General features: G+C 45.4%; 1 protein-coding gene across 1 annotated transcript in view; it reads right to left on the reverse strand.

Moving 5' to 3' along the window:
- The window catches only part of dgkza (diacylglycerol kinase, zeta a), a 113,851-nt gene that overhangs the window by 45,323 nt on the left and 53,635 nt on the right, over positions 1–14,893 (reverse strand). The window contains exons 21-23 of the mRNA XM_048607291.1: positions 11,291–11,370; positions 7,342–7,386; positions 6,389–6,458 (exon numbers count right to left, since the gene is read on the reverse strand). Coding sequence (XP_048463248.1) covers positions 6,389–6,458; positions 7,342–7,386; positions 11,291–11,370 — 195 coding nt within the window. The remainder of the gene's footprint in view (positions 1–6,388; positions 6,459–7,341; positions 7,387–11,290; positions 11,371–14,893) is intronic.

Here is a 14,893-nt window from a genome sequence, read left to right on the forward strand (position 1 = left end):
GTTTCTTTACCTCATCTTTACAATCCCACTTCCTACAGACAAAGGGGGTGGCCATGGGTACCCGCATGGGCCCAAGCTATGCTTGCCTCTTTGTAGGTTACGTGGAACAATCCCTCTTCCATACCTACACCGGCCCTAAACCCCACCTCTTCCTCCGTTACATTGATAACTGTATCAGCGCCGCCTCGTGCTCCTACGAGGAACTCGAACAGTTCATCCACTTCACCAACACCTTCCACCCAACCTTAAGTTCACCTGGACCATCTCTAATACCTCTCTCTCCTTCCTGGACCTCTCTGTGTCCATCTCTGGCAACCATCTAGAAACCGATATCAATTTCAAGCCCACCGACTCCCACAGCTACCTAGAATACACCTCCTCCCACCCACCTTCCTGCAAAAATGCCATCCCCTATTCCCAATTCCTTCGCCTCTGCCGCATCCGCTCCCAGGATGAGGCATTCCACTCCCATACATCTCAGATGTCCTCGTTTTTCAAGGACCGCAACATTCCCCCCGCTCCGTGGTCAAGAACGCCCTCGACCGTGTCTCTTGCATTTCCTGCAACTCATCCCTCACACCCCCTCCCCGCAATAACAACCGAAACAGAATCCTCCTCGTCCTCAGGTACCACCCCACCAACCTCCGGATCCAACGCATCATCCTCTGACACTTCCGCCATCTGCAATCCGACCCCACCACCAGGGACGTTTTTCCCTCCCCACCCTTATCTGCTTTCCGGAGGGACCACTCTCTCTGTGACTCCCTTGTCCGCTCCACACTCCCCTCCAGCCCCACCACACCCGGCACTTTTCCCTGCAACCGCAGGAAGTGCTACACCTGCCCCTACACCTCTCCCCTCACCCCCTTCCCAGACCCCAAGAAGACTTTCCACATCAAGCAGATGTTCACCTGCACATCTGCTAACGTGGTATACTGCATCCGCTGTTCCCGTTGTGGCCTCCTCTACATCGGGGAAACCAAGCGGAGGTTTGGGGACCGCTTTGCAGAACACCTACGCTCGGCTCACACTAAACAACTGCACCTCCCAGTCGCGAACCATTTCAACTCCCCCTCCCATTCCTCAGACGACATGTCCATCCTGGGCCTCCTGCAGTGCCACAACGATGCCACCCGAAGGTTGCAGGAACAGCAACTCATATTCCGCTTGGGAACCCTGCAGCCCAATGGTATCAATGTGGACTTCACAAGCTTCAAAATCTCCCCGCCCCCTACCGCATCCCAAAACCAGCCCAGCTCGTCCCGTCTCCCTAACCTGTCCTTCCTCCCACCTATCCCCTCCTACCATCTCCTACCGACTAACCTCATCCCGCTCCCTTGACCTGTCCATCCTCCCTGGACTGACCTATCTCCTCCCTAACTCCCCTCCTACACTCACCTTTACTGGCTGCATCCCCGCCTCTTTGACCTGTCTGTCTCCTCTCCACCTATCTTCTCCTCTATCCATCTTCTATCCGCCTCCCCCTCTCTCCCTATTTATTTCAGAACCCCCCTCCCCTCCCCCATTTCTGAAGAAGGGTCCAGACCCGAAACGTCAGCTTTCCTGCTCCTCTGATGCTGCTTGGCCTGCTGTGTTCATCCAGCTCTACACCTTGGTATCTCACCACTTCACTGTTTCTTGCCATTCAGCCAACTGAGTGTCCATGCTGCCACCATCCTTTTTATCCCCTGGAGCTTCATCTTTACCACCAAGTCTGTTATTTGGCAATCAATCAAATGGCCTTCAAAGGTCGATGTATAACACATCAATCACATTGCTTCATCGACACTCTGTTATCTCATCAAAACACTCAATCGAGTTAGTTTACCTCATTAGCTCACTTGCCTTTAACAAATCCACGCTGGCTTTTCTTAATCATTCTGTACTTGTCCAAGTCACCATTAATTGTGCAGTGAATTAGCATTCCTAAAAGCGTTTCCACCGCTAATATTATAAACAGCTGCAGAGTTCATCTTTACATAAGTCAGGAGTGTGATAGAATACTATCCACCTCCCTGCATGGTTGTACCTCCAACAATACTCGAAAAGCTCAACACCATCCAGGACAAAGTAGCCCAGTTCATTGGCCCCACATCCACCATTTCAAATATTCGCAGCTTCCCCAACCACCGGAGCAGACTTATGAAATACAGTACTGAAACTTGCCATATCTCCTTTAACTGCACCTTCAAAACCCACAACCTCCTCCATCTAGATGGACAGGGGCAGCAGATCCACAGGAGTGTACCACCTGCTAGATCCCCTTTCAAGCCAAACTGCTTTCTGACTTGGAAATATATTGCTTTTCCTCCACAGCCTCTGGGTCAAAATTCTGGAGCTGTCACTGATGGTACCACCCACAGACCCACACTTCACTCCATGCATGCTCATAATGACTTATTCCTCCTCCTCCTCCTCTCTCAATCTCAATTTCACTTCACAGCTACTGGCATTGCTCCCCTGACATTAGGTCATGATGAATGAGTCAGGACCCACTTCAACACAACATCAGGAAGACAGAAGTCCTGTTCCTTTGACATGAATCAAACACTGCTTGCGAGACAATCTTGGCTTTAATTTAATCTTCCCTGCCTGGTTCTCTCTCTCGGGCTGACCCAGGTCACCTGAATTTTTGCTGCACCAAACAATACTCTGTCGTCCTGAACAGCACATCCTCTTTAATCACAAAGTCACTGCTTTCTGTTTTGCAACACTATCCGCCCTGCCCTCCATTGTTAACATTAATGACATAGCTACTATTTATATCTCCAAATATCCTTGTCGCTGCTCATCTTTCCAAAATGTATTTGCTGTTATCTGCCCATCTTCATGAAGTTTGATGAAATTTACTTTGATGAAGTCTACTAGTTTCTCTCTACCTTTCTATTTCAAATTTAAATTCCCGCTTTCTCATTTGCCCTCTGCAATCTCCTTTTGGTCTTCGTACCCAGGTTGTCTGTCCATTTGTTCTCAGGTGCCTCACGAGTTAAATTTCTGCTCCAAAACGTCCATGTTATTGATTTTTTTTTCCCCCCAATCCCCACTGTGTGGAAACAGGCCCTTCAGTCCAACAAGTCCACACCAACACTCACAGCATCCCACCCAGACCCACTCCCCCTATAACCTAACGTAATCTACACATCCCTGGACACTACGGTGTAATTTAGCATGGCCAATCCACCTACCCTGCACATCTTTGGATTGTGGGAGGAAACCGGAGCACCCGGAGGAAACCCACGCAGACACGGGAGAATGTGAAGAAGGTCTAGGCCCGAAATGTCAGCCTTCCTGCTCCTCTGATGCTGCTTGGCCTGCTGTGTTCATCCAGCTCTACAACAGTGAAAGTGGTACAGCTTGAGTCTTGGGGGAGTTGGCTGCAGTAACAGAGTTATATCTGGGACATAGCTGGTTAGCTCTGGACTGACAGTGGCACTTACACACCTGGGATGCTAGTCAATCCAGTGGGGAGCTCTTCTGGTGTTGATGAATGGTAGACTGGAGCTGGCAGTCCAGGCAGGCAGGTAGTTAATGAGTAACGAGTTTAATAATGAGTTAATGAGTAATACGTTTGGTAAGATACAAGGAGGTCTCGCTGAAAGCCGCAGAGAAACTCTCCATGCAACTTGATGAAACTGGCAGTTGGCGAACAAAAAATGTAAGATCCAGCTGAGCTACCCTCCAAATCAATTGAAAAATGTGTTCTGTTATCACAAAAGAAATTTAACGTTCCACAAATGTGAAATTAAGTTTTTCAGGGACAGCAAAGCCAATCAGCAGTGATTACTAACTTAGCACATTGTTAAAAATCCCAGTTACACCATTCAACAAAGTTTTCATTCAAAAGTTTTGCAAGGGCTTTCACAGCAGGACGTATAATATAGAACAGCCAAGTTCACCTTCTATCCGAGAGCTTTTTGTTTTCAAGTCAGATGGTGCGCCCAATGAGGAAGTGTAAAACTGCTGACAAATCTTCCAATTTCCTGCGTAATGTGCTATTGCCAGAAATTGCTGACAGTTTGCCATCACTACTAGCATGAAATCTGGATCAATCCTCTTCCTCAGAGCTTTATAAACAAAACCCCGAGGTCGTAAAACACAGGAGCAGAAGTTGCCATTCAGTCTATCAGCCATTCAATGAAAGCATGGCTGACCAGACAATCCTCAACGCCAATTTCCTGCTTTCTCCCCGTAACCTTTGACTCCCTTACTGATTAAAAATAAAATCAGTCTTTTTCAGCCTTGAATATACTTAAAGACCCAACTTCAACAGCCCTTTGTGGTAAGGGATTACACAAATTCCCTCAGAGAAGAAATTCATTATCTCCAGTCTTAAATCTATAGAACCATTGAACCCTACAGTGTGGAAGGAGGCCATTCAGTCCATGGAGTCCACATCAACCCTCAGAAGACCATCCCACCCAAATACACCCCCCTACCCTATCCCTGTAGTCCCGCATTTCCGATGGCTAACCCACCTAACCGAACATCCCTGGACACTATGGGCAATTTAGCATGGCCAATCCACCTAACCTTCACATCTTTGGACTGTAGAAGGAAACCGGAGCACCTGGAGGAAACCCACGCAGACACGGGGAGAATGTGCAAACGCCACACAGACAGTTGCCCGAGGGTGGAATTGAACCCGGGTCCCTAGTGCTGTGAGGCAGCAGTGCTAACCACTGAGTCATTTGCCCTTTGGTCCTAGGCTTACCCACAAGGGGAAACAACCTCTCCATATCTACTCTATCAAGCCCCCCAAATAATGTTGTATATTTCAATAAGGTCATCTCTCATGCTTCTACATTCCAATAAGTACAAACCCGACCTACTCAACCTCCCTCATAAGACAGCACCTCCGTATCTCATGTATTAGCAAACCCTCTCTGGACTCTCTCCAATGTCAGTATATCTTTCCCTACTTAAAGGGATCAAAGCTGCTAAAAGCATTCCAGCTGTGATTTGCCTAGTGCCTTTAATCTCATTTTCACAAGACCTCTCTGTTTTTATACACCATTTCCTTTGAAATCAAGGTGAACATCCCATTTGCCTTACCTATGCAGAGCATCGATACTAGTTTTTTGTGATTCATGCACCAGGATTCCCACATCCCTTTGTGCTGCAGTTTTCTGCAGTCTTTCACCATGTAAATAATATTCACCTCCCATTTTCCCACATTAAATTTCATGTGCCAAGCCTTTGCCCATTTGTCTCAACCTGTCTATATCCCACTGTAGACGCTGTGTCATCCTCACCACTTGCCTTCCAACCGATCTTTGGGTCATTGGCAAACTTGTCTTCAGTAAATTCACTCTGCTCATCCAAGTCGTCAACATATTTCTAAATACTAGTGGCTCCAGCACTGGTCACTATGGCACTCCACTTGTTACAGATTACATCTGATTGTTACCTGGTAACGTCCCTTTTCTCCCAACTACCTCTTCCATAAGTCAGCCAATTCTCTTCCCCCTCTAATATACTACCCTTAACACTATGGGCTCTTAACTTATCAAGCACTCTACTGTGTGTAACTTTATCATAAATCCTGCATAAACATTATGTCTTTCCCTCACAGAGTCTGCAACATAATGCCCCAAATCAAGCACTGTTAATAACTGGGAATAAATACTTCTTAACACTCCTCATCTCGTGGCTACGTGTGAGACCTCATTTTTTGGCATCCCTAAGGCCCAGAATAAGTGCAGCAAAAAATTCCTCTTTTGTCAAATGCTTTGAGAGATCTGAATAAGTACTGCACCAGATGCAGTTTCAACTGTTCTGTGAGTGATAACAAAGGAATACTCCCACACATCCTCATTGCTTCATACAGCCTCAAATCAGAATAAATTCTACATTTTGTTCTTGAAGGTGTGTTCTGCACAGAAGCCCTATTAATGTAACAACTTTGAGCATTTTCCTGCCAGTCATTTGTTTCTGAGATGCAGGCTATCAATTGGATCAAGAAACAAATGCTGGATGGCAAGTTGCTCTGCAATTCAGGTTTATATTTAGTAGTAGCTGCCACATTACTTAGCCAGTTTTATTTCCAGATCACTAACACCAATTGTACAACCCCAGACTCACTTGGCAAATAGCACAGCTTTGAAAATTGTCTGCTCTCTGTCGCAGTGATCCCAGCATTCAACAGGTTATTCTGGCGAAATTCTCCTTTAAAGAACCTGCATGCTTAATTTTTTTAATTCCATGGTCTAACAGTTTATTCCCTCAGAACTGTCCTGTAAAAGACTCATGCACTAGAACAGTGATCCCATTGTCAGAAATAGCACAAAACATGAATCTTTAAAGGCCGAACAAATGGGACAATGATTAAAGTATTTGGGTGATACAATTATACTTTAATATTGATCATCAATTTCAAATGGATACTTACAGTCCAAAAAACACCATTTTGGTGATAACTTCTGTGAAGACAAGGTTCTCGACTTAGTGCCATCGTCCTCCTGTTAACAGAGGGGAAAGGAACCCATTAAGATTTGCAGGAATTTTATTTGCCAAGACACTGCGTACTGGAGAGTACTATGAAGCAAGCCTTTACTTCAGTGGTACTGTTTCCAGCTCTGAGTAAGAGAGGGTGCAGACTTTGAGCCCGAGCTCAGGCAGCCCAGTAAATGGAACATCATTTCTGAGATAAACATCAAGGGCAAGAGAACAAGACCAACATCACCAAAACAAAAAAGAGGCCATGCTCAGACAGAGTGCGACATGGAAAAAGGCAAGGCCAAGAATTTTCACTAAAATTAAACAGGTATGCCTGGTATCAGGAACTGTGCATTTCAAGAAAACAGCTGATGGATCCATGAACCTGGAAAAGCAAATCCTGATTTTGCCGTCAGATACCCATGATTCAAAGCGAGCGAGCGTCTGGCGCTAGCACTCATCTTTTCCTGTCAGTCCGGGTGAGACTGAAGCCTTATTAAATAAGCAGTTCCATTGATGAATTATATCGCCAGGTCAGCCGCTAACACTGTGACATTGCGGTGAAAAGAGATTTGCAGAGAGGATCGACAATTAACTCCTATTCGTTTGTGATCTTAACTTTTATTTTTAACATCAACATGCTTTATTCTACTATGGAGAGCATTTGTTTAAAAAGACCTAAAGGGTTATCATGCAATGTTGGTGCTGGTTTTACACCGCAGAGCTGATGGCTACCAAGCCCCTCACAGACAGACTACATGTTCACATTCTTTACATGCAAACACTGTGCGTAAATCAGAAGAGCAGTCACAGCATGCCTGCAGGTGTGCTGTACAGGAGTAGCATTAGAAAACAGTGTACAAGATTCAGCAACATGTTTTTAAACTGCATCCCTGGATCACAAACCTGCAGCACCAAACGCTGGAGGGAGGGATGAGCCAGGGGTAAATCCTGTGGAAGAGCAGAACAGTTTGCATTGCATCAGTTATTAGGGGATGACAGCTACCCCAGTCACAATAGGATTTTACTTTGAAAGGGATACCACACAATTATCAGTTCTAAATAACACGGCAGAAATTTCCTGTCGGCACCATGTAAGGGTCGACAGACGGAGGTATTTTCAGGAATCAGGCTGTGAATCTCAGCTGTGCAGCAGCATTAACTCCTGGGCAGTAGACAGTTTGCGGCGCCTGACAGGAGATAGGGAATAGGAAGGGTAGTCATTGAGAACCCAAGGCAGTTTTGGCAGGATAGGGACTGCATGTTGCTGGCATCAGTCTGCAAGTGCGGCTCTTGGCAACCAGGAGATGTCAGCTGGAGCCGCAGCTGGCCCAGGACCATTTGCGTATCTGCCTTGGCACTCTTGGCCACATCCCACCTAGACTGCACACATCACATGATCAACGATTAACCGCAACAGATGCAATGCAGGAAAAAGATGCGACAATTTCAGTGAGGTGGTCACCAACCCACACAATTCCAGCTGAGCACAAGGAAAGGGGAGGAGAAGTCTGCCGCAGCCTGCCTACTGAATGCAGAGTTACCCAAGGTCAACAGCAAACCTGACGACCTGGGAATTATCGACAAAACTGCAGCCCTCTCCTCACCAAATGAGCAATTCCACACGATCCAGTATGTGAAATGAAGCATCTGGCTAATTCTACAACTGCGCTCTTTCCCTATCAACACCAGGTAGTTAGCCACGCTGCTAATCCTTTTCAGTGCAAAATGAACACCACTTTTAATTCTCCCCTCAACCTCCTCTACTCTAAAGGAGAACAATGACAGCGTGCTCTGTCAATCCTCAGACCAGGGAAGACTGACTTCTGGAAAATCAAATATCTACTCCCTCCCAAAGTGTGGTGCCTGCAAGTGGATTTAACATGTTTGATGAGGTCAAACCAGATATTTATAAACCTTTACAATAACCTCCTCGCTTGTGTGCACTATTTTCTAACTATAAATTTAAGGATGTCACGTTACTACAGCAATTTCACATTCAAAGATTTATGCATGAGAATTGGTCTCTATCTGCCTTTATTCCCTTTAAAATTCCACCATTTTGCTTTTATTCCCTATTCTTCCTTCAAAATCAATTGGTCACATTTCTCCACCACATGTCTGAGCATTTTATCAACATGTCTATATTCCCCAGGCATCTGCATTGCCCTCTTCATTGGATTTATATCTCTCCAAGCTTTGGAGCATCTGCAAATATGAAATGCCACCATCCCCAAGTCCACAACCTGAGATATCAGAAAAAAAGCACTGAACCTATTGCCAACCCTTGGGGAATGCTACAATATACTTCTCTCCAGCCTGCCAAACATTCTACACTTCTCCCTGCTCTCTATCTCTTGTCCAGCCATTTCTTAGCGGTGAAAATAAAAATAAAAGCACACACAGACATAAAAATAATGCATTTTCAAAGATCTAAAGATCAGTCAAAACTCTGGGGTTGCCAAAACTGTGTCACACCAAAATCATTTTAATAAATGTGATGGAACTATATTATTCAGTTTGAATCAACCCTCAAGTAGAGTCAACGAGATATACAGCATGAAAACAGACCCTTCGGTCCAACTCGTCAATGCCGACCAGGTATCCTAAATAAATCGAGTCCCATTTGCCAGCATTTGGCCCATAGCCCTCTAAACTGTTCCTATTCATGTACCAACCCAGATGGCTTTTAAATGTTGTAGTTGTACCAGCCTCCACCACTTCCTCTGGCAGCTCATTCCATACACGGTCAAAAATCACACGACACAAGGTTACCGTTCAACAGGTTTATTTGAAAACACAAGCTTTCAGAGTCTCCGAAAGCTTGTGTTTTCAAATAAAACTGTTTGGCTATAACCTGGTGTCATGTGATTCTTCACTTTGTCCACCCTAGTCCAACACTGACATCTCCACTTCATTCCATACATGCACCACCCTCTGCATGAAAAAGTTGCCTGTTAGGTCCCCTTCAAATCTTTCTCCTCTCACTTTAAACTTATGCCCTCTAGTTTTGGACTCCCACACCCTGGGGAAAAGACCGTGGCTATTTAACCTATCCATGCCCCTCATGATTTTATAAACCTCTATAAGGTAAACCCTCAGCCATCGATGCTCCAGGGAAAATAACGTCACTCTATTCAGCCTCTCCCCATTGCTCAAATCCTCCAACCCTGGCAACATCCTTTGTAAATCTTTTCTGAACCTTTTCAAGCTTCACAACATCCTTCCTATAGCAGGGAGACCAGAATTGAACTCAATATTCCAAAAGTGGCCTAACCAATGTCTTGTAGAGCCACCACAGGACCTCCCAATTCTATACTCAATGCACTGACCAATAAAGGAAAGCATACCAAACACCTTCTTCACAATCCTGTCTACTGTGACACCACTTTCAAGGAACTGTGAACCTGTACTCCAAGGTCTCTCTGTTTGGCAAAACTCCCCAGGACCTTACCATAAGTGTATAAGTCCTGCCCTGATTGGACTTTCCAAAGTGCAACACCTCACATTTATCTAAATTAAACTCCATCTGCCCCTCCTTGGTCCATTGGCCCATCTGATCAAGGTCCCGTTATACTCTGAGGTAACTTCCTTCACTGTCCACTACACCTCCAATTTTGGTGTCATCTGCAAACTTACTAACCATACCTCCTATGTTCAGATCCAAATCATTTATATAAATGACAAAAAGCAGTGGACCCAGTACCGATCCTTGTGGCATACCGCTGGTCACAGGCCTCCAGTCTGAAAAGCAAGCGTCCAACACCACCCTCTGTTTTCTACCTTCAAACCAGTGCTGTATCCAAATGGCTAGCTCTCCCTGTCTTTCATGTGATCTAACCTTGTTAACCGGTCTACCATGCGGAACCTTGTCAAACTCCTTACCGAAGTCCATACAGATCACATCCACCATTCTGCCCTCATCAATCCTCTTCATTACTTCTACAGAGAAGCAACTGGCCTTTGGCCAAGACCATAAAAGACAAACTGGCATTGCGAGCAGGCATGAGGAGCTGAGTGACTGCAGATGCTGGAGTCAGACAAGACAGTGTGGAGCTGGAGGAACACTGCAGGCCAGGAAGCATCAGAGGAGCAGGAAAGGAGGGTCCCGACCCGAAACATCACCTTTCCTGCTCTTCTAATGCTGCCTGGCCCGCTGTGTTCCTCCAGCATCTGCAGTTCTTGCTATCTCCGAGGGGCTGAGTGGTCTCTTTTGATTCCTACCTTCCAATGTAACTGCAGTGCAGGGTTGGGAATTGTCAGCAGGAATCCACAACTGAGCCAAGATGTTCCCTACCTCTAATAGGTGGTGACAATCTTCTCATCTCTAATTTTCCTGAATCATTCAGAGATATTCAAATTTCAAACAGTACTGATTGCTCTGAGCTCAATAGAATCATAGAATCCCTACAGTGTGGAAGCAGACCTTTCGGCCCATTGAGTCTATGCTGGACACCAAAGAACATCCCACCTACACGCACTCCCCTACCCCATCCCTGTAACCTTGCATTTCGCATAGCTAATCCACCTAACCTGCACATCTTTGGACTGTGGGAGGAAACCGGAGCCCCCGGAGGAAACCCACGCAGACACGGGGAGAATGTGAAAACGCCACACAGAGACAGTCGCCTGATGGTGCCCGGGCCCCTGGTGCTGTGAGGCAGTGGTGCTCACCATTGTGCTGCCCTCAGTAGCATTGATAATCACTTCAAAGTGTAATTTAGAGCTGAAGCTTCCCGCTTCTCCAGAAACTTCTCTCTGCATTCCAATTGAAAATGACTTGCACCATCAGCATATCTCACTGCAACGATACGTCATTCCTTCCCAAGCGATAAGCAAATGCATTAAAACGTACCTCCTGAAGCCTCTCAATATGGGTGCGGCAGATCTCCAGGTCACTGTCGCCAGGGATAATGATGATACCAAGGGGCACCGCTGTGAGACAGAACAGAAAAGACACGGATATAACATTAGTAACAGCAAAAGCAAGCAAATGACTTGCAATTTTTACAGGGACGCTCACAACTTCAGGATGTCTCGAACGGGTTTGTGTCAATATGTGCAGTCGCTGTCGTTATGCAGGAAATGTAACAACCAATTTCTACACAGAAAGCTCCCACCCACAGCAATGTGGTAACAACCAGTTCACCTTTCACATACATTTGAAAGCGCAGACCAGGCCCTGGTTTAAGGGCTTGTCTGAAAGATCTCCAGGAGTGTGGCATTCCCTCAGTAATGCCCCAGTGACAGCTTAGATCAGGGCTTCATCTGTCGGGTGACAGACTTAAAGTTATAACCCATGAATTCAGAGGCGAGAAATGCTACCAACAGGCTAACGCGCCAGATGGCTAGAACAAGCTGACCCTGCTGGTTTTTTTGACGCTTGTAGAAGCTACATCATTACAACTTAAAACCTACCGCAAATACCGACAATCTAATTTCAGGAGACCTATGGAAAAATGTTGGGCAATTAGGATGTCAGCTTGGAGTTGCTAAAGGAAAATCGTATCAAAGCCCTTTACTTTCCGTCAGGCATCTATTTTAGTCGGCATTGCGGGGAGATGTGGGGACAGTGGTGTTCACACGGCTGCGCTAACACGGCCAAAAGGACCCCTTGATTTTATCGTCCATTTTGTGACATCAGTCTTTGCGTCAATATCAACATCCACAGCGAAATGTGACAACTGGTGGACCTGGATTCTCGGGTGTTTATGTGACGCATCTGATGGAAAGGATGACAACTGAAACTTGGGTGCGATGTGCGCCCCATGTGACAAAACACTCAAGTCCAAGCTACTTTTAACATTTGCTTGCAATTGTGTCCATGCTTTCGCCCCTTCCCCACCCCATCACTGTAGGCAAGTAGTCTGCTCTCAAGGGACCCGGCAATGCGGCTTAAAGGAGAGTAAATTACCCCGCAGCCACAACATAAACATGAAGTTCCTGCTCCACTGACTCCTGAAGCTGAAATCTGTTAAAAGGCACATTTCTCAACACAAGCACTTTCTCCTCTTAAACAAACAGTTCCTGACTATGTTCAGACAGATCGGCTGCAATGTTATTTTTAATTACTGACCCATCAGTAGGTGACCAGGTCTATTTTGAAGCCATCAGTTCAAAGCAGCTAACCGCAGTAGTCTCCGGCTTATTAACCCCTCAGGTCTCACAATAAGACACGTTGCAGACATGATGTAGATTGAACCGAATTGAAGTGAATTAGCTTTATTGTCACATGTACTCATGAGTACAGTGAAAAGTTTACAAGTCCCCACTTATGGCACCATCTGAGGTACATAGGTGCAGATTTCGGAGTACAAATTCTTAGGAAAAAGAAGTCCAGCATTGCAGAAATTCAAAAGTACACAATCGTAGAAATAAACTAGAAAAATAAATTAATAAAATGCTTAGAACAACAGAGGTGCTTCCACCATAATTTAAGAAAAGAGAATTTAAGGCAATGCCAACTTAGTCAATTTTGTGGCTCTGGGCTCAAAGACCCGACCCCCTCCCCCACATTGGAATCCTGGTGTGGACTGTGCACGATGCCAAAGAAAACACTGCATGGAGATTGGACGGGCTTTCCTTCTCCTTAAGGGCACCATCTCTACCAGGCTTATAGTCTGACAGGCATTTCAAATCATCGATCAAACATGCCAGCCCTCATGTGAAACTGATGCTACTGTCAGCAATGGGAGATCTTACAGCCGAGCCCTCAATCTAGCCAGAGCCAACTTTTCAGGAGTGGAAACACTGGCTCAGGTTGCCCTGGTTTTATTTTAGAACATTGAGGCTAATTCTATTGCCTCTACCCTGAGCAATTAATCCTAAATTCTGTCTGGGGCCAAGGGCAACTGTTAACTTCTTCGGGAAAAAAAATGGTTTGAACCAAAACTAACAAATCATTCTGGAATCTGCACTGTGAGCATTCACAATGGAAGGGAAAAGGGATTTTTACAGTGTAAATATTCCCCACATTACGTAATGGAATTGCAAATTAGGCCATTCTACGACATTTAAACAGCACCTTTAACGTGTTAAAACATCCTTAAACATTTCACAGGATTGTAATCAGGCAATCAGACATGTAAGGAGAGTTGACTAAAAGGTCAAAGAAAGAAGTGAATTTCAAACTGTGTCAATAAAGGAGCAAAGAACGAGACAGAAAAGTGAAGAGATTTGAGAAAGGAGTGCCAGAAACCAAGGTCAATTGGCTCAAGACACAAGAGCTAATTGTTCGGGGAGCCGAAGGAAACTGTAGTGCAAAACAAACCAGAGTTGGGGGAATGCAGAGTTCTCTGAGTTTTAGGGGTTGGAAAAGATTACAGAATTAGTGAGGACTGAATGGGTCAGTTGGTGCATTGGATAACATGCCTGACGATGGATCAGAAGACTGTAGGTTTGACTCCTACCTGCATCAGATTGAGTTTTATTTGTTAGTTTAGTGGTTAATATCTCTGCCTGGCACATGGGAGACCAGGGTTCAATTCCTTGACGGGGAGGACAATTTACTGCTTATGTTAACCATTTGATTGTGTTTTTATTCCAGTACTCCATCAGGGCAGTCTAACAATTTGTTGTTTTAACAGAGTAGAGAATTTCGCAATGAATCCACTGGTGGAATGACAGCATCCCAGTACCAGCGGTAGCTCAGAAATCCACTTTATTTGTGACTATATCTTCAACTTTGTAATAACTGTTCCTTGGCTAAGCAGTAGGGGTGGAAAATTAGAGTCAATATATGGAAGATAATAATGTTCTGTGCATTTTATGAAATAATAAAAGTCCGCGGTGTTGAAATAAATGCTTCTCCTTATAGTTATTAGATCTCTATGATGCTGTAAACCAGACACTGAACAAGTCGCTGCTGGAAGATTTATAACCATGGGATGAATAATCATAGAATCCCTACGGTGTGGAAGCAGGTCATTCGGCCCATTGAGTCCACACAGACCGTCTGAAGAGCATCCCTCTTAGACCCACCCCCTACCTTATCACTGCATTTCCCACCCAAGACACTATGGGCAATTTAGCATGGCCAATCCACCTAACCTGCACATCTTTGGACTGTGGGAGGAAACCAGAGCACCTGGAGGAAACCCACGCAGACACGGGAAGAATGTGTAAACTCCACACAGACAGTCATCCGAGGCTGGAACCGAACCTGGGTCCCTGGTGCTGTGAGGCAGCAGCGCTAACCACTGGGCCACCGTGCTGCCCTCTTGCTTCTTGAAATCTACAACTATGTCGACACTGGCCAAGCATCCATACAAGAGGAGAATGGGGTCTACACCAGTCTGTTCTTAGCTACAGACACTGCTTAGTGACTACAAGACGCAGGCCTGTGACTGCAATATACTAATGTTTTTTCCTATTCGTTCATGGGATGAGACTAGGGTTCAGGCACAGTAAGTTCAACATTTATCACCCATCTATCACTGCCTTTGACAAGATGGTGATG

This window comes from Rhincodon typus, chromosome 17 (assembly GCF_021869965.1).
Source record: "Rhincodon typus isolate 14 chromosome 17, sRhiTyp1.1, whole genome shotgun sequence".
Classification (NCBI taxonomy): domain Eukaryota; kingdom Metazoa; phylum Chordata; class Chondrichthyes; order Orectolobiformes; family Rhincodontidae; genus Rhincodon; species Rhincodon typus.